The sequence below is a fragment of the Scyliorhinus torazame genome, chromosome 14 (genome assembly GCF_047496885.1).
Source record: "Scyliorhinus torazame isolate Kashiwa2021f chromosome 14, sScyTor2.1, whole genome shotgun sequence".
Taxonomy (NCBI): domain Eukaryota; kingdom Metazoa; phylum Chordata; class Chondrichthyes; order Carcharhiniformes; family Scyliorhinidae; genus Scyliorhinus; species Scyliorhinus torazame.
The window spans coordinates 208,718,219-208,736,529 of NC_092720.1; the positions used below are offsets into that span (position 1 = coordinate 208,718,219).

The 18,311-nt window shown below is 48.7% G+C and overlaps 1 protein-coding gene across 1 annotated transcript; it reads left to right on the top strand.

Annotated features, from left to right (window-relative positions):
* Positions 1 to 1,771: 1,771 nt before the first annotated feature.
* LOC140390419 (zinc-binding protein A33-like) lies at positions 1,772 to 18,126 on the top strand. Its single transcript, XM_072475564.1, has 6 exons — positions 1,772 to 2,697; positions 2,788 to 2,883; positions 2,977 to 3,210; positions 4,387 to 4,409; positions 9,180 to 9,295; positions 17,411 to 18,126. Exons 1-6 carry the CDS (start codon positions 2,293 to 2,295, stop codon positions 17,983 to 17,985), a joined length of 1,449 nt encoding a protein of 482 aa, XP_072331665.1. The 5' UTR covers positions 1,772 to 2,292; the 3' UTR covers positions 17,986 to 18,126.
* The last annotated feature ends 185 nt before the right edge of the window (positions 18,127 to 18,311 follow it).

Sequence of the window (18,311 nt, forward strand, 5' to 3'; positions counted from 1 at the left end):
TCCTTGATGCCACACTGGGTGAAATGCTGCCTTGATGTTCAGGGCAGTGACTCTCACTCCACCTCTGGAATTCAGCTCTTTGCTCCGGCTCGGGCAGATGTTCAGTTTGGATTCCTCCAGGAGCACTGGGCTCCAGACCTCATTGCAGCCTTGGTGCAAACTCTCAGGAGGCCATGGAATGGAGTCAAACTGGACATCCCATTAGAAACTGTTGGCCTCATAACAAAGGAGGAGTTACGTGAGCGCCCAGGATGAGGCTCCGAGCGGCTGAGGGGGGAAAGCGGCCGCTCGAGAGGAAAAGCTCCGGCCAGGGCGCGAGGAGCGGCCGCGCGCTGACCTCCAAGCCCAAGGTCCGAGCGCGAGGAGCGGCCCGAGACAGAGAGCGCGGGAAGAAGAGCGGCTCTGATTGGAGGATCAGACAGCGTCAGCGAGGGAAGGGGCTGTACTCCGCACTGCATCACGTGGTGAGAAGCGCGCCAGTGAGGGAGGGGAGCGCGGGAAAGGCCTCGGAGCCCCGGGCTTCAGAAAGTGACAATGTCTCAAATTCAGCTGGTTTATTCTGTCATCCTGAGTCCCACTGATTCACCAGCTCCATTCAAACATTACACACACTGATTGACACCCACACTGCACCATTACATTGTGCTCTTGATCTTCTGATTCCCCAGTTCACATCATTCCTGCCCAAAACACACAGGAAATATCTCCACATTATCACCAAGTTTATTGTCAGGCGGGATTTCCGGGGCCCAACCAGCGGTTTTTTTCAATCCAGTCCTGAATCTGCCCAACAGCTAATAAAAAACACTGAACATTTGAGAGTTACTGAAGTAAATATATTTCAGGGGTCCAAAAATTTGATCCAGATGATGGGAAAATGAGCATCTTAACGTGAGAGACAGAAGCCTCGGGAAAAGGTCATCCACCGAGAATGAAGGGAAGCGGGAACAGGTCTGAAAGAGAGGGAGGGGGGAGTAGGACTGGACCCAGGAATGTTCTATGTGTTGTACAGCAATAACTAGAACCCACGCGGATCCCCATAGCAGTGCCTTTTGTTTGGATGAAGTGTGTTGAGATCCAGGAGAAGCTGCTCAAAGTGAGAAGTTCAGACAGAGGGAGGAGGCTGCTGCTGGATGTAGTTCTGGTCAGGGACCTGAGGGGTTAAACCTGGTCCCGTCTCATTTTCTCACCGGTTTTGCTGGCTGTGCAGCATTTTTATGACCCACCCCCGATCGCTCTGTTGGCACAATTGTTTTCTGTAGCTCAAATCAAAGCCAGGTAAATAGTGAAGAATCTATCAAACCTTGTACATTGATGGAGAATCTTAATTGGCAAATCATTTCGGAATGATTGTGAATTTCAGTGTGGGACTTTCCAGCTAATATTTCCCAATGATGCTCACAGAATTGGATCAAATTAATTTTGAAAATCCGATGTATTCTCCAATTATTTGTTTTCAGACATTACTGAGATTAAATCGTTCTGTTGGGGCAATGGGCAGGGTGCAATCAGATTGCTTTTGGGAGCGCAATTCAGAACTGGCTGAATACAAGGCCGTGTGATTCATGTTGCCATGGAGTCAGACTTTGGGAGAGGGAGATTCCATTGGAACCCATTCTGGGAATTGGGTTGCCTGGATTTGCTAAATGTCGCTGAATCTCATAGACAGTGGACACTGTCAGGATCTGGGTGATAGGAGCAGCGAGAGGTTAAAGTCTATCTGGTTAAACACACAGGAATGTGGCTGGGAGTTCGCATCTGGATTGAAAAGGCCGAATTCATGAAGATCAGCCGAGCCTGTGCGAGACAGAGAATCTCCGGGAAAGATGCTCATCGTGAAAGACAGTTCTGGGGTGCAACGGTACAAAAATGGGAAAGGAAAATAATTGAAGTAAACACTGAGGAGCCAATGAACATTTGCGAATAGTTCCAGGAGAATTCAATGTATACATAAAGGACAGTGTAAAGCTAGTGACATCGAAACAAACCTGTTGGACTTTAACCTGGTGTTGTAAGACTTCTTACAGTGTACAGTGTACAGTCGGGAAATTGGATATTCAGTTGTGTTCAAATTAAGAGGCTAAAGCTATTTTCGAATTCAAAATGCCCAAAATAATGTTTACTCAAAGTTAAAAAAGGTCGAGAGGATTATAGACCAGTGTGTTTTAGTCAATACAATGAAAATTCTCTGATACAATCTCCTGATCACTCGGTGAAGTTATTCAGGCGAGTCAGCAGCGCAATAACAATGAAACTGAAAGCAGTTTGAATCAGGAAGTGCTGAGTGTGAACATGGCGCTCAGACAGCAGGTCCAGAGTTTGACCGAGGAGGCAATGTGTTCAATTTGTCTTGATTTATTCGCCAATCCGGTAACACTGGATTGTGGACACAACTTCTGCCGCTCCTGTATCACCCAGTGTTGGGAAAATAATGAGATAAACTCCTGTCCGGACTGTAGAGCGGCGTTTCCGGAAAGAAACCTCAGCACAAATTGGGCCTTAGCGAATCTGACCGAGAAAGCTCGAAAATTGAATCGGAAAGAGAAGGAAAGTAAACTTCACTGTGAGAAACATCAGGAAGAACTGAAACTGCTTTGTGAAACTGATAAGAAATTGATCTGTCTGATTTGTAGAGATTCGCGGGAACACAGAGAGCACCGCTTCCTGCCGATTAAAGAAGCTGTCAAAAAACACAAGGTAAAGGCGAACACATTCCTTAAACTGATCATTTCTCCCCATGTTCAAGGACTAACACTTTCATTCTGTGATTTTCTCTTCCAATCCCAGGATCAGCTGAAATCTTCCATAGATTCTCTCACAGCGAAAACATCGGCTGTTCTAGAAACGGAACTGAAACAGAAAAGGAAGATTTCTGAAGTTAGGGTAAGGTCTCCCTGTGCTGATTTTCTGGGATCTCGGTTAGTTTTGTTCCCTTTATCGCGGGACATTAATTATGTTTCACATTTCATTTGGTAGAAACAGTCGAGCAGTCTGCAGACCCACATCACATCCGAGTTCAGTAAAATGCACCAGATTCTCACTGAGAAAGAGCAGCGTTTACTCAGAGATCTCAGGAAAGAAGAGGAGAGGATTCTCGAACCAATGGAGAAAAACCTTCGAGAGATTCAGGAGAATTTAAATTCTATGGAGGAGAATCTCTCAAAGTTGCAAAAACAGATGAAGCAAAAAGACGAGCTGATATTTCTGAAGGTGAGGGAATATGTTGTGGGTCAGTTCAGTGAAACTTCACAGTCACAAAATAACTGTTGATAATTGTGATATAACTATAGAATTTACTGACAAAATAGAAACAGAATTAAACTAAGGTTGTTTCCCAGCCTGAACGGTTCTGCTGTTGTCTCTGAACTAACGGTCCCCACACTGTCTGCAGATTCCTGGAACCTCCTAAGAATGAGTTTTCTTCATCTTCACACTTTCTTTGTTTTGCCCAAGTTCAATTTTGTCCAAGAAATACCTTTTTAAAAATGTGTTTATGGGAGTGGGTGTCGCATACTGTGCCAGATTTATTGCCCATCCCGAATTGCCCTTCAGGGGGCAGTTAAGAGTCAACCACATTGCTGTGGGTCTGGAGTCACATATCGGCCAGGCCTGGTAAGGGCAACAGGTTTCATTCCCTAAAGGACATTGGTGAACCAACTGGGTTTAAAAAAATTTTTTTTTAGCATAACCAATTCATTTTTTCCAATTAAGGGGCAATTTAGCGTGTTCAATCCACCTACCTTGCACATCTTTGGGTTGTGGGGACGAAACCCACGCAAACACGGGGAGAATGAGCAAACTCAGTGACCCAGAGCCGGGATTGAACCTGGGACTGCAGTGCTACCACTGCGCCACTGTGCTGCCCTGACCAGCTGGGTTTTTACGACAATTGACAATGGTTTCATGGTCATCAGTAGACATTTATTTCCAGATTTTTATTGAATTCAAATTTCACAATTTGTTGTGGAGGGATTTGAATCTGGTCCCCAGAGCATTACTCTGGGTCTCTGGTTTATGAATCCAGTGACAATTCCACTATGCCACTGCCTCCCTTAATGCAGTTCCATGTTGTGAGTGTGTGGGTGTGTCTGGTATGGTGTGTGAGAGTCACTGTGTCTGTGAGCGGGGCTGATGCTCAGTTCCAGTTCCATGCTGTGAGTGTGTGGGTGTGTCTGGTACGGTGTGTGCGAGTCACTGTGTCTGTGAGCAGGACTGATGCTCAGTTCCGGTTTATTTGACTCTCCACAATCTTCCTTCCAAAATGCATCACTTTCCACTTCCGTGTGAAATCTCATCTGCTCTGAATCTGCTCATTTCACCAGCCTGCCTAACTCCTCCTGAAATCTGTTACTGTCATCCTCACTGTTCCTCATTCATTTATTTCAGGAGGAAGCTTGTCAGAAGAGAAGGTAGGACATGTTCTTCACTGAAACTCTATAGTTTGATAAAATAACTCGGTAAAATGTTTTCATGGATTTATTTCTTGGTTGTTCTCATAATTTTAAAGGTTTGTCCATCAGGCGTCAACAATTCCATTCATAATTCACACATAACATAAAGGGGGATAGAGTGGAGGCATGAGTCTTGAGTAGTGTGCTCATTCCAAGGGTCGCTGCAGACTCGATGGGCTGAATGGCCTCCTTCTGCACTGTAAATTCTATGATTCTATGACAACTGCTTGAAAGTAACTAATTTTCTTGCAGCAATTGTACAGTATTACATTTTATATAACTTTCCTGCAATATTGTATTAAAGATAACATTAAGGAAATAATACAACCTGGTTCACAGGCTGGAAGTGTTTACTTGTCTAATGTTGGCTGTTAGTGTCTGTGACCTTCTGACTGACCCTGAGAGAGCCGCACAGTCCATGTATCCAAGGAGTCGGCCATCCATGATCCTGCATGGAACCTGAGCAACCCAAGAAAGTTAGACATTAAATCTAAACTGGCTCTGTGCCCTCAAGAACCACAATAGCAAAGACCTGTATTTATAAGGTGCCCTTACTGTAATATAAAGTCTAAAGGAGGCTCACAGGAGTGTCAAAAGTCACAAATTGACAGAGAGATACATAAGGAACTATTAATACGGATGACGGAGGTGGATTTTCGAGAGAGTGTTTCAGGAAGAAAAAGAGGCTTAGAGACAGATAGGATCAGGGAGGGAATTCCAGATCTCAGGACCTCGGCAGCTGAAGGTCCAGCTCCCAATGGGGCAGTGACTAAAATCAGAGATATTCAAGATGCCAGTAGAGGAGAGCAGGTTTCTTGGCGGATTGTGTGGATCAGTTATTACAGAGTTGAACATTAAGTTCCAGATGTTTTCAGCCTTTGTCTTTGTTCTACAATGTTGATGTTTGTCATGTGTACGGAGGTATAGTGAAAAGTATTGTTCTGTGTACAGTCCAGGCAGATCATCCCATACATGACAAACACAGGACATATGATAAATACACAATGTAAATACATAGACATTGACACTGGGTAAAGCATAAGGAGTGCAGTGCTATAACTGTAGAGAAGATGTGTAGAAAGATCAGTTCAGTCCATGAGAGGGTCATTCAGGAGTCTGGTACCATTAGGAAAGAATCTGTTTTTGAATCTACTAGTGTGCATTCTCAGACTTTTGTATCTTCTGCCCGATGGAAGAAGTTGGAAAAGTCAATAATCTGGGTGGGAGGGGGCTTTGATAATGCTGCCCACCTTCTCAAGGCAGCGGGAGGTGTAGACAGAGTCAATGGATGGGAGGCGGGTTTGCGTGATGGACTGGGCTGTGTTCAGGGCCCTCTTTAGTTTCCTACGGTCTTGGGCCAAGCAGTTGCCATACCAAGCTATGATACAGCCAGATAGGATACCTTCTATGGTACATTAATAAAAATTGGAAGAGTAAGGGGCGGCATGTGGCACAGTGGTTAGCACTGGGACTACGGCGCTGAGGACCTGCGTTCGAATCCCAGCCCTGGGTCACTGTCCGTGTGGCATTTGCACATTCTCCCCACGTCTGCAGGGGTTTCACAAGGATGTGCAGGTTGGGTGGATTGGCCACGCTAAATTGCCCCTGAATTAGGAAAAATAAATAATTGGGTACTGTACTCTAAATTTATTTTTGTTGTAAATTATAAATTATAAATTATAAATGTGGCCGTGCCGAATTTCTTCAGTTTCCTGAGGAAGTATAGGACTGTTGTGCATTCCTGGATGCAGCGTTGACATGGGTGGACCAGGACAGATTGTTGGTGATGTGTACATGCAGGAATTTGAAGCTTTCAACCATCTCCACCTTAGCATCATTGATTTTTTTTGTTTGTTTTATAAACTTAGAGTACCCAATTATTTCTTTTTCCAATTAAGGGACAATTTAGCATGGCCAATCCGTCCAGCCTGCACATCTTTGGGTTGTGGGGATGAAACCCACGCAGACATGGGGAGAATGTGCAAATTCCACACGGACAGTGACCTAGGGCTGGTATTCGAACCCGGATCCTCAGCGCCGTAGTCAACAATGCTAACCACTGTGCCACCATGCTGACCTTGGCATCATTGATACAGACAAGGATGTGTTCAACACTTTGTTGCCTGAAGTTGATGACCAGCTCCTTAGTTTTGCTAACATTGAGAGAGATATTGTTGTCATTGCATCACAGAATCACAGAATTTACAGTGCAGAAGGAGGCCATTCAGCCCATCGAGTCTGCACCAGCTCTTGGAAAGAGCACCCTACCCAAGGTTAACACCTCCACCCTATCCCCATAACCCAGTAACCCCACCCAACACTAAGGGCAATTTTGGACACTAAGGGCAATTTATCATGGCCAATCCACCTAACCTGCACATCTTTGGACTGTGGGAGGAAACCGGAGCACCCGGAGGAAACCCACGCACACACGGGGAGGATGTGCAGACTCCGCACAGACAGTGACCCAAGCCGGAATCGAACCTGGGACCCTGGAGCTGTGAAGCAATTGTGCTATCCACAATGCTACCGTGCTGCCCGGAATATTATAACGGGTTCCAAGGTAAAGCCGAGTAGAATCTCCAGCATCATGCGTCTAGGTTCTCTATCACATACATCGTTGTTTAAGATCTGGCCCACTACGGTCATGTCATCTGCAAACTTGTAGATGAGTTGGAGCCGAATTTTGCCACATGGTCATGAATGTATAAGGAGTATAGTAGGGGGCTAAATACGCAGCCTTGCAGGGCCCCGGTATTGAGGACTATCATGAAGGAGGTATCGTTGTGGTCTATGGGTCAGGAAGTCAAGGATCCAGTTACAGAGGGAGCAGCCATGTCCTAGGTTTTGGAGTTTGGATATGAGCGTGGCTGGGATTATGGTGTTGAAGGTGGAGCAGCAGTCAATGAATAGGAGCCCCTGTTGCCGAGATGCTCCAGGGATGAGTATAGGGCCAGGGAGATATCGTCTACAGTGGACTGATTGTGACGGTATGCCTAATGTAGTGGATAAGGCAGTCTGGATGTATGGAGCTGATGTGTCTGATGACAAACCTCTCAAAGCACTTCATAATGATCGAGGCCACTGGATGGTAGTCATTGGGGATGTCGCCCGGTTCTTCTTTAGCACAAATATGGTTGTGGTCTTCTAGAAGGTCAGAACCTTGGAACAGAGTAGGGAGAGGTTGAAGAAGTGCGCGAACACGCACGCCAGTTGGTCCATCCAAGATCTGAGTGCATGACCAGAGACTCCATTGGGACTTGTTGCTTTCTGTGGGTTCACTTTCAAGAAGCCACTCTGACTCCTGAGACTGTGACGGTCGGTATGGGTGTGCCCGAGGCTGCTGGGGCAGTTCACAACGGTTTGACTACCTGCTCGAAAAGAGCATAGATTGCATTGAGTTCATCGGGGAAGGGTGTTCTTTTGCTGGAGATTCTACTCGGCTTTACCTTGGAACCCGTTATAATATTTAAGCCTTGCCACAACCAACGAGAGTCGGTCATTAGTTTGTGACTCTAGCTTAGTCTGGTATTGTCTCTTGGCATCCCTGATGACTTTGCAGAGGTCGTTCATAGATTTCTTGTACAGGTCAGGGTCGCCTGTCTTGAATGCTTCAGACCTGGACTTCAGAAAGGAGTGGATCTCCCAGTTAAACCAAGGTTTCCAGTTGGGGAACGCACTTGCTACCTTCTTTGGCACGCAATCTTCGACACACTCACTGATGAAGTCTGTGACGGTGGTGACAGACCTGTCTCGGTTGGCCGCTGATGTCTTGAATGAGGACAAATACACTGACTCCAAGCAGTCATGGATTCATAGAATCATAGAATCCCTACAGCGCAGAAGGAGGTCATTTGGCCCATGAAGTCTGCACTGACCGTCTGAAAGAGCACTCAACTGAGGCCCACCCCCTTGCAATCCCAAAACCCAACCTAACATTTGCACACTAAGGGATAATTTAGCATGGTCAATCAACTTAACCTGCACATCTTTGCAAAGTGGGAGGAAATTAGAGCATTCAGAGGGAACCCATGCTGACATGAGGGATCGTGGAAACTCCACACTGACAGTCCAGCAAGGCAGGATTTGAACCGGGTCCCTAGCGCTGTGAGGCAACAGTGCACAACCATTGTGCCACCGTGCCGCCCAGTCACATAGGATTCTTCCATTGCACTCGGACCAGCATTACACGACCTTCTTAACCTGATTCTCCCGCTTAAGATTCTGCTTGTGTGCAGGGAGAAGGAGCACCGTCTTGTGGTCCAATTTTCAGAAGTGCAATTGGGGGATGGATTGGCAGGTGCCATTGATGTTTGTGTCACAGGGGTCAAGGATGTTGGAGGCCCTGGTGGGACAGGAGATGTGTTGGCGAAATTTTAGTAGTACACTCTTTAGGTTGGCCTGGTTGAAGTCACCGGCCAGGATGAACAAGGCCTCCGGGTATTCTGTTTCAATGCTATTTATAGCGGTGTTCAATTCATCTTCTCCTGTGATTTGTGATATCCCGGTAACTAATCTTTTATCAGACTGTGAACCTTACTCAGGACATGGGGGTTTCCATTCTCTGCCTTTGAATTTCCAAGTTATCCCTTTCTCAGTTATAGAAACGTGATTAATATTTCACTTTCTACATTTTCTCTATTATCAAAAATGATGAAAACCTGACCATTTACATTTGTTCTGAAATCTTCTAACAGACAAATTTATTTAATCCTTTTTAACATACAGGAATAATGACGAGTATCACCTACTCTCAGTATCTGCTGCCGCCCTGTCTATCGGGAAGTTCAAAGACCTTTTACAGTACACAGCGTGGAGAGAAATGATAACCTCCATTAACCCCGGTAAAACTCTTCTATTTATTTTCCTGATTTTAAATCCAGTTGTGACGGAACGAAAGGGTCTCCAGGGTCCCAGATTAAATATTCACTTTGCCGGTTGTTAATCCTCGGGAGCCTCTCCATTCTCATATTTGACTCTCTGTGGGTTCCTCTGGTTGAGTGTCTGAAGCCATCAGCACCGTGTGTCAAAGCAGTGAAGGGACCTGTATAACCAGAGGAATAGAGCACCAATCTCAGGATGGGAAACCCAATTTGTAGAGGAGACTGGACTGGTCCCGTCTGTCATTCTGGGGAACATTTTTTATCATTGATTATCGGGAAGACATTGAGACATTAGAGAGCAAGTGTTAAACTGCAGATAATCTGGTTGGTGGAATTGGACACCTTCATCAAGAGGAGGGGCTGCAGAAACTGTGAGTCTGCACTGGATAAGGGAGGGAGTGTGGTGATCTTATTGAAATGTTCAAGGTTCAAAACAGAAGGGAGAATGTAAAAATCCACAGGTTTTACACAGTCACAGAGTCTAGGTCAAAGTCGGTATAGTTTTAAATCTAGAATAGGGAGTTTGGACTGAGTGAGGTTGATTTTTTGAGTGACTCCATTGATGGAGCAGGTCGTGAACCAGTGAAGCCACTGCTCACTCTGCTGAATTTGCTCAGAGGCCCAGTCCATTCTGAGGCCTGATCTTCAGAACAATATCACTGTCCACTTTCCCACGGGTTTGCAGTGTGGGAAGATGCTCTGTGGTTCCTGAGGAGGGGGCAGGAGACAGGAAATCCTCCTCTGACTCCGGTGAGGAGTGGGGGTGACTTGACTGTAGAGCGGGGGTGAGAGAGGGAAAAGAGCGGCGAGCAGCAGTAAGAAAAATCTCACCTCCTGGTCACAGAGAAATCATTACACAATAGGGCAAAAATGGACCTTGAACTTCAAAACCGTCCTCATTCGCACAGCGTGACCCAAAACGCTTCATAACCAGTGGAATATTGTTGAGGAACAGTCACTGTTGTAATGTAGGAAATGAGAAAACCAATTTGTGAACAGCAAGATCCCAGAAACTGCATTGTGAAAATGATGAGTTTTCTGTTTGTGGTATAAATATTGGGCAGGTCACAGAGAAAATGAACTCCTCACATAATTTTGGATGTGTGTTCTGGCAGTCACTTTCAGACCAGTGATTAATAATAATAATCTTCATTAGTGTCACAATAACACTGCAATGAAGGTACTGTGAAAATCCCCAAGTCACCACACTATGGCACCTGTTCGGGTACACTGAGGGAGAATTCAGAAGATTAGACCATTCACAGACTGTTCCTCTGGGTGGGGCATCACTGTCCAGTGGAAGATCAAGATTGTATTGACTCCCCATCTGAATCAAATGTCTCCAGTTTGTGTATTCAATGAGGTTTCTTCTTTTGTTTACTGTGGAACACTGGATACCTGCAGCTGCTACATAACTGCAGAGGGTTTGGTAATATTAATGGGAGTTGGGTAGTAAGTATAGTGTGTGATTTGTTCTCCATTTACTGTGTAAATTTTGAGGATTCTGAAATGTAAATCACTCCAAATATTTTATGTGGAGGGTGTCGAAAGTAAGTGATGAGGTTTTGCCTGAAGAATCTGGGTCATTACCTGTGAGGCAGGATTGGATTTGGACCAGCAAACGGCAGGTCAGAATGACCTTGAAGGATGGTAAGGGAGCAATCCCCACCCTCCCTCCAGCTTTGTTATCAGGGGAAGCCAGGGTTACCTTGTCTACACTGGACAGCCCAGACTTTGTTGGATCTGTGGAAAATCGGGCCTGTTCAGACATTGTTATTTCTGTTATTGAGCTTAATTTACTCAATTCATTAACTTAGCATCATTCCCATGTTCACCACACCACATTCCAGCCTGTTTCCCCGCATGCCCCTGATAGAGACCATGAACAACCGTACTGCAGAAAACCGGGTTGCAGGGGCAGGGTGGTGGGGGAGGGGGGGGGGGGGGGGAGGTGGCATGGACACGCAACGTGAAATTGGTGACCCCAGAGGACATCAAGGAACTCAAACGGGATTACAAAAAGGTGGATGCCTTTGAAACTCCTCTTTGAGATCCTGGTGCCTGGGGAAACAGTCAAGTGGAAAATCGAGATGCTGTTTATCCTTAGAGGTGTTCAGAGGGTGAGAGAGACAAAAGGAAATGTCCTGGCTCGAGAAAAGCAAATAGAATCTGCTCCTGCTGCTGATGATCGGGGTCAGTATCAAGGAGGATCACCAAGAGGTGAAGAGTCAGCATGACTCGCTCTTTGCTGCAGAGGCTCCAAGATTATCATTCATTCCAGACTCCGCTCACGTTTCATCTTCCACAGGTTACAGAGAGAGAGAGACAGAGAGAGACTGAGACAGAGAGAGAGAGAGAGAGAAACGCACTCAGACAACATCCCCCCCCCCCCCCCCCCCGTCCTTACTGTCCTCTTATCACAGAAATCTTAAATGACACGAGAAAATATACTGGGCTGGATTCCCCGTTTCAGCGGCTAAGTGCCATTTCGAATGGAGCGGGCGTTTTCCGATGCCAAAATTGCCGCCGAACCCTCACCGATTCTGGGACCGGTGAGGGGCTAGCAGCGGCGCCGCATGAAACCTCCGGCTCCCGCGCCAAAAACGGAGGAGAATGACCGAGTCCCTGGCCACACATGAGGACAGCGACGATCCGCAGTGGTCGCGCCGTACACCGTTGTAGCGGCCGTGCGCGGACCCGAACTGTCAATCGCGGCCCTACAGGTCACCCCTTGGCCATTCCCCATCAGTACCCCCAGCCCTCGCAAAAACTCCCCCGGCCACTGGCATGGATCCTGGTCGCGTGTGACGACACTGGTCACAGTTCGCAGCAGCCATGCTGGGTTCTCGACCGCTGAGACCACACCTGTCCCGCGCGGTCGGGAACTCGGCCCCTTGGGGGCGAAGCATCGTGGGAGGGCCTTCCGATGACGCACCAACGTCAACAAGTGGAACGGGAGAGAGTGGAATTAGAAATTGGGGACATTTCACTGCTTAACATGGACAACAGAATTCTGTCCAAGGTCATCAATCGAGTCAAGTCTGCTCGAGAGTTGGTGATCTACTTTGATCAGACCTCTGCTGTATCCGGAAGGAAGATCTCTGATAGCCTTGTGCTCCTCAGGGATACAATCACCTATATCTGGGACAGAATGTAGACACCTGCCTCAGCAGCTTGGATCAGGAGAAGGCCTTTAACAGAATATCACCCACCCACATGGTCAATCTGCTCTCCAAAATGAAGTTTGAGGAGTAAATCTGCAAATGGATCCAACTGCTCTGTACAAACGAAAATACCGCAATTTCAATCAATGTGTTGAAACTGAAAAGTTTTCCAGTTAAATCCGGAGTCAGACAGGGCTGTGTTCTCTCTCCGATCTTGTTCCTGTGCTGTCACCTCCTGTTAGATTCCTGTTCAGAGTTTTAAGCCCCATTTCAAAATCCCCAAGCTCGATCCCTCTCTATTTATAATTGTTCTCTGACATTACATTCTTCTACAAATGATCACTTCTGAAATGAATGAGGGCGGCACATGGAGCAGTGGTTAGCACTGGGACTACGGCGCTGAGGACCTGGGTTCGAATCCCGGCCCTGGGTCACTGTCCATGTGGAGTTTGCACATTCTCGCCATATCTGCGTGGCTTTCACTCCCACAACCCAAAGATGTGCAGGGTAGGTGGATTGGCCACACTAAATAGCCCCTTAATTGGAAAAAAAAAAATTGGATAACCTAAATTTATAAAAAAAACACTTCTGAAATGAATGTCCAATTTTCCTGCACGTGGATGTTTGAACCACAGCAACCAGATTTTCATCCCAATCACAGACCAAAATGGTCCTAATAACTGACATACATAACGAGAGATGCACTGCAGAAACTCGCCAAGGATTCTCAGGCAGCACTTTACAAACCCACAACCGCTCCCATCTCGGAGGACAAGAGCAGCAGATGTCTGGACACACCACCACCTGGAAGTTCCCCTCTCAGCCACACACTATGCTGACTTGGAAATATATCGCCATCCCTTCATTGTCACTGTGTCAAAATCCTGGAACTCTCAACTTAACAGCACTATGGGTGTACCTACACCACATAGACTGCAGAAGTTAAGAAAGTAACGCACCATCACTGTCTCCCACCCCTGCTTTCTCCCCACCCCCAGCCTATTTAGACCCTTCCCCTCTCCATTCCTCTATTCCGCTCCCCTTCTGCTCCCTAATTCTCTCTACCCTCCCACTCGTCCGGAAGTTGCTGCCAGCCACCTCCCCTTTCGCTGCAGTTTCCTGTCTCACCTCCCATTCCTCTGCCCTCTCTCCCCTCCATCTACCCCCTTCTGCCCACGACCCACTGCTCTCTCCTCGCCATCATCCACATGCTCTGCTCCCTGTACATCCTCTCTCCCACTGTCTTCCCTCCCCTCCCATCCCATCCCACTTCCCATTCTGCCGTTCCACCCTCCTCAATCCAGTCTCCCCGCCCTACCCATCCCACACACTGATCCCCGCAGACCCCTTCCTTCACTTCCAGTTGTTGGCAGCAGCTCAGCTGAGGTGCTGGGACTGTGGGACCGACGGGGCCAGGGGTGAGGGGATGGGGGGGGGAGGGAGATGCGGGGGTGGATCCTGGCATCTGGCAGTGCCAGTCCTCGTGGCCCGCTCTGGTCTCGACCAGGGTCTGCAAGCTGGTGGCCAGGGAGCACAGGGGGTGGACCATCTCCATCTGGGACTGCACCACATCACCCATTGACTGTGCCACCACCTTCTGAGTTTGTGTCACACCAGCCAGTGACTGCACCATCTCCCTCTGGGACTGGGCCACCTCCCTCTGTGTCTGCGCCACATTGACCAGTGCCTGGGCAATGCTGCTGACGTTCCACGCGGACGCCACCCGTATGGTGTTGGCCTGGGTGACACGCATGGTCGAACCACCTCCTGCTCCTGCACGCAGTTGGACTCCTCCACCTGCGCCAGGTGTTGGATGCTCGCCGACAATCCCTCTGCGACTGCATCTCCACTATCGATGGGACTGTCTGTTCCAGAAGCCCGAGACCTGTCTGGATGGCAGCTAGTCCCTGGGATTGGCCTGCCCTCCGAAGGTGGGGAGGGGGGGTGGGGGGGGGGGGGGTGTTTGTTCATACACAATTCTTGGGGAAACACTACTCAACAGGGTCTCAGTTCCTCACCCGTGGCCGAACTCTACCTCGGCGACCTCCCTTTCCTCCGGGCCGCCGGCCACTACCAGGCCCTCTGCTCTGCCACGGTGAGGGGTCGCAAGTCTTGTGGTCCCCCACCTGTCTTCACCCGCTCCCGGCGGTTGTGTGCGGCCTTCTCCTGGGGTGGGGGAACACTGAAAACAACAGTGTTAAACAATTTGACTCATGCAGCCCAGGGGTGGGTAGCTGGTCAGGGCACCTGGCCATGGCGGCCGGTATGGGGCAGGATGGGGGATCAGCCGCCGTCCGGGAGGGCGGGTTTAGTGCCAGGGGCACAGTGCTGCCTACTCACCGTGGGCACCCTGAGGAGGTTGTGCAGTTTTTTTCTACACTGCAGGCCGGTCCGAACTATGTTGCCCCCGGCGCTGACCGCCTCTGCCACCTGCGCCCAGTCACGACGAATGGCGGCAACTGGCAGACTTCTTCCCGGGCCGGGGTACAGGGTCGCCCTAGTCTCCTCCACGGCGTCCAAGAGGGTCTCGAGCTCTGCGTCCGTGAACCTTGGTGCCGCTCTCCTTACAGCCACCGTGTTGGCTGGGATGGTGTGTGTGGGGGGAGAATTGTTTCTGTGCGGCTGCAGCTTGTCAGCCTCCCGAGTGTCAATCACAGATCCGGCGAATCCCACACCGTTTTTCATTAGAATCGATTGTGTTCCACGTGGTGCCGGTGCGAGCCCCTTAATAGTAGCAGAATCGGTGCAGGTGTGGCACTGATTTTTCTATCGTGAAAATCCATGGATTCTCCGTTGGTGTCAACACTTAGCGCGGGATTCTCCGATTGCCGACATCGAAATCGCGTTCGGCGATCGGCCGGAGAATCCATTTTTATGCTGCAATCGGGGGTGACACAGTTTTTCCGACGCTCCGCCCCCTCAAACACGGCGTACTCGAGGAGTACGGCCCACACCATATGGGCGCCTTCAGGACGTAACCTGATTCCCTCCACTGATGCTCTGCCCCCGATGGGCCGAGTCCCCGACGGCATGGGTAACGTATCCTGACAATTGTCGGGGACCTCGCGTGGTGGCTGCTGACTATGTTCTGCACCCCACAGTAATGGGTGGAGGATTGGTGCGGGGGGAAGCGCCGACTTTTTGGTCGTAAGAACAGACGGATCCTGCGCACATAGCCGCAGAATCGGAGAATCCCGCCAGGGTTTTTGGTGTGTTACAGCAAAGATTTCTTGTTAATCATGTTTACCTATTTTTTTGTTGTTGTTTATTGCAATAAAATATATAAATATACAATTGTCGCTGCAGCAATCCAGGGCCTTAATGCGGTCGCATCTGGAGTATTCTGTAACATTTTGGTATCGTTATTTATTAAATTATATAATTACATTAGAAGCAGTTCAGAGAAGGTTCAGTCGCCTGATTCCTGGGATGAAGGGGTTATCTTATGATGAAAGGTTGAGCAGGTTGGGCCGATACCCATTGGGGTTTAGGAGAATGAGAGGTGATCTTATTGAAACATATAAAACGCTGAGGTGAGTTGAGAGCGTGGATGCTGAGAGGATGTTTCCCTTGTGGAGGAGTCGAGCATGAAGGGACAGTTTAAAAATGAGGGATCTGACATTTGAGACTGAGATGAGGAGAATTTGTTTGCTGTCAGAGGGTTGTTAGTGTTTTGGATTCTCTTCCCCAGTGAGCAGTGGTGACTGGGTCAGGAAATATATTCAATCAGATCAGCCATGATCTTACTGAATGGTGGGGCAGGCTCGAGGGGCCGAATGGCCTCCTCCTGCTCCTAATTCTTGTGTTCTTGTAATATAATTTTTGTCTGGTATCTTACAGGCTCGGATTGTGTACAACCTGTGCAATGACATCGAAACGCTGCTTAGCGGAAATATCACTTCCCACCCGCTCTCTCTCCAGCTCTTTCTCTCCTTCCCTCTGTTCCCTCTCCCTCTCTCCACAAACTTGTCTTTCCCCTCCCACTCTCCTTCTCACCTTCTCACAATCTCTCCTCCCGCTCTCACATTCTCTCTCTCCCCACTGCCCTGCTATCTCACTGTGTCCACTCCTGTCCCTCACACTCTGACTGGCTCGGGTCACTCCCTCTTCTCCCCCTTCCTTCCCTCCATCTGCACTTTCCCTCTCCCCTGTTCCTCACAGCCTATTACTCCCACACTCTCTCTCTCTGTTTCATATCTGCATTCCTTACCTCTGCCCTTCCCACAATCTCTCTCTCCCTGCCATGCACTCACACTCTCCCCTCTGCTCAAGCTAACATCTTTCCCTCCCACTCTATATCCCCTTCCCCTCCTCCTGCTCTCTCCTTCCCTCCCACAATCCCCCCCCGTCCCTTCATTTTCCTTCTCATCCCATCTTGTACATTCTCTCCCCCACTCTCTCTCTTACGCTCCCATTTTCCCTCCCACCTTCCTACTGTTGCGAACATCCTCTCTCTCTCACCCTCACACTCTCCCTGCTAACCTGCTGTCTCTACTCCTCCACCTCAGTCTCTCACACCCTCCCACACTCCCTGTCACTTCCTGTTCTCCCTGCCACACCCTCTATTTCCCAACCCTCTCCCAATCTCTCTGTAATCCGGCCCCCACACTCTCAAACCCTCCAGCTTTCCGTCACCCACTTCTGCCTCACTTTCACTCCATTCTCACACTCCCTCTCTCCTTTCCTGCTCTCTCCCTTCACCCACTCCCTGGCTCTGCTGCCCTGATTTCACTCCTCTGAATCTGGCCCCTCCCCCTCCCTCACTATCCTCTCCCTCACCTACCCCGTTTACCCCTCTCTCCCCCTCCCTCTCTCTTCCCTCCCCCTCCCTCTCTCTTCCCTCCCCCTCCCTCTCTCTTCCCTCCCCCTCCCTCTCTAAATCACTGACTGTGTTATTTTAACTTTCCCCCAGCTCCAGCCTCTCTGACTCTGGATCTGAACACAGCGAATCCCCGGCTCATCCTGTCTGAGGACCGGACCAGTGTGAGGCTCGGAAGCTCCATATTCTTCCATTATCAGGCAATGTTCCAGCTGCTCCCTGACACCCCGGAGAGGTTTAATCCTTGGCCCTTTGTCCTGGGATCAGAGGGATTCACATCAGGGAGACATTACTGGGAGGTGGCGGTGGGAGAGAAGACAGAGTGGGGTCTGGGAGTGACCCGAGAGTCTGTGAACAGGAAAGGGAGAAAATCCCCAAGCCCTGAGTCCGGATTCTGGATTGTGGGGCTGGAGCCTGGAAGTGGTTATTTTGCTGCCACCTTACCCTCTGATACCCCCCTCATCCTGAGTGTGAATCCCCGGAAGATCGGGGTTTTCCTGGACTATGAGGGGGGACAGGTGTCATTTTCCAATGCGGACAACATGTCCCATCTCCACACTTTCACCCACACTTTCACTGAGAAAATCTTTCCCATCTTCAGTCCGGGATGGAAAGTCGGCGGGAAAAACTCGGCCCCACTGACAATCTGTGGGACTAAAGGTCACTAACAGGTCCATCCCATAATTTCACACTATCTCCCTGCCTCCTGCCAGCGTAAACTGCTGGGTGTGGGTCTCAGTCACAGGGGGTGCGGATGGTTCAAATAGTTCAACTGCCTAACGCTGTTATTAAACTGGACAAAAAAACTATTTCTTTGAAAAAGGTCTCATTTTTTCTTGATTAGATCACAGAACATGAAAGCAAAGTGTGTGTTTCATTTTCTGCTTGCTCCAGACTCCGGCGTTTTAAACGTGATTAGGAAATTACTGCTGTTGTACCTTTAAAACCTCTGATGTATTCGACCAGTTTACTTACTCAAAAGTTTTACGAAGTT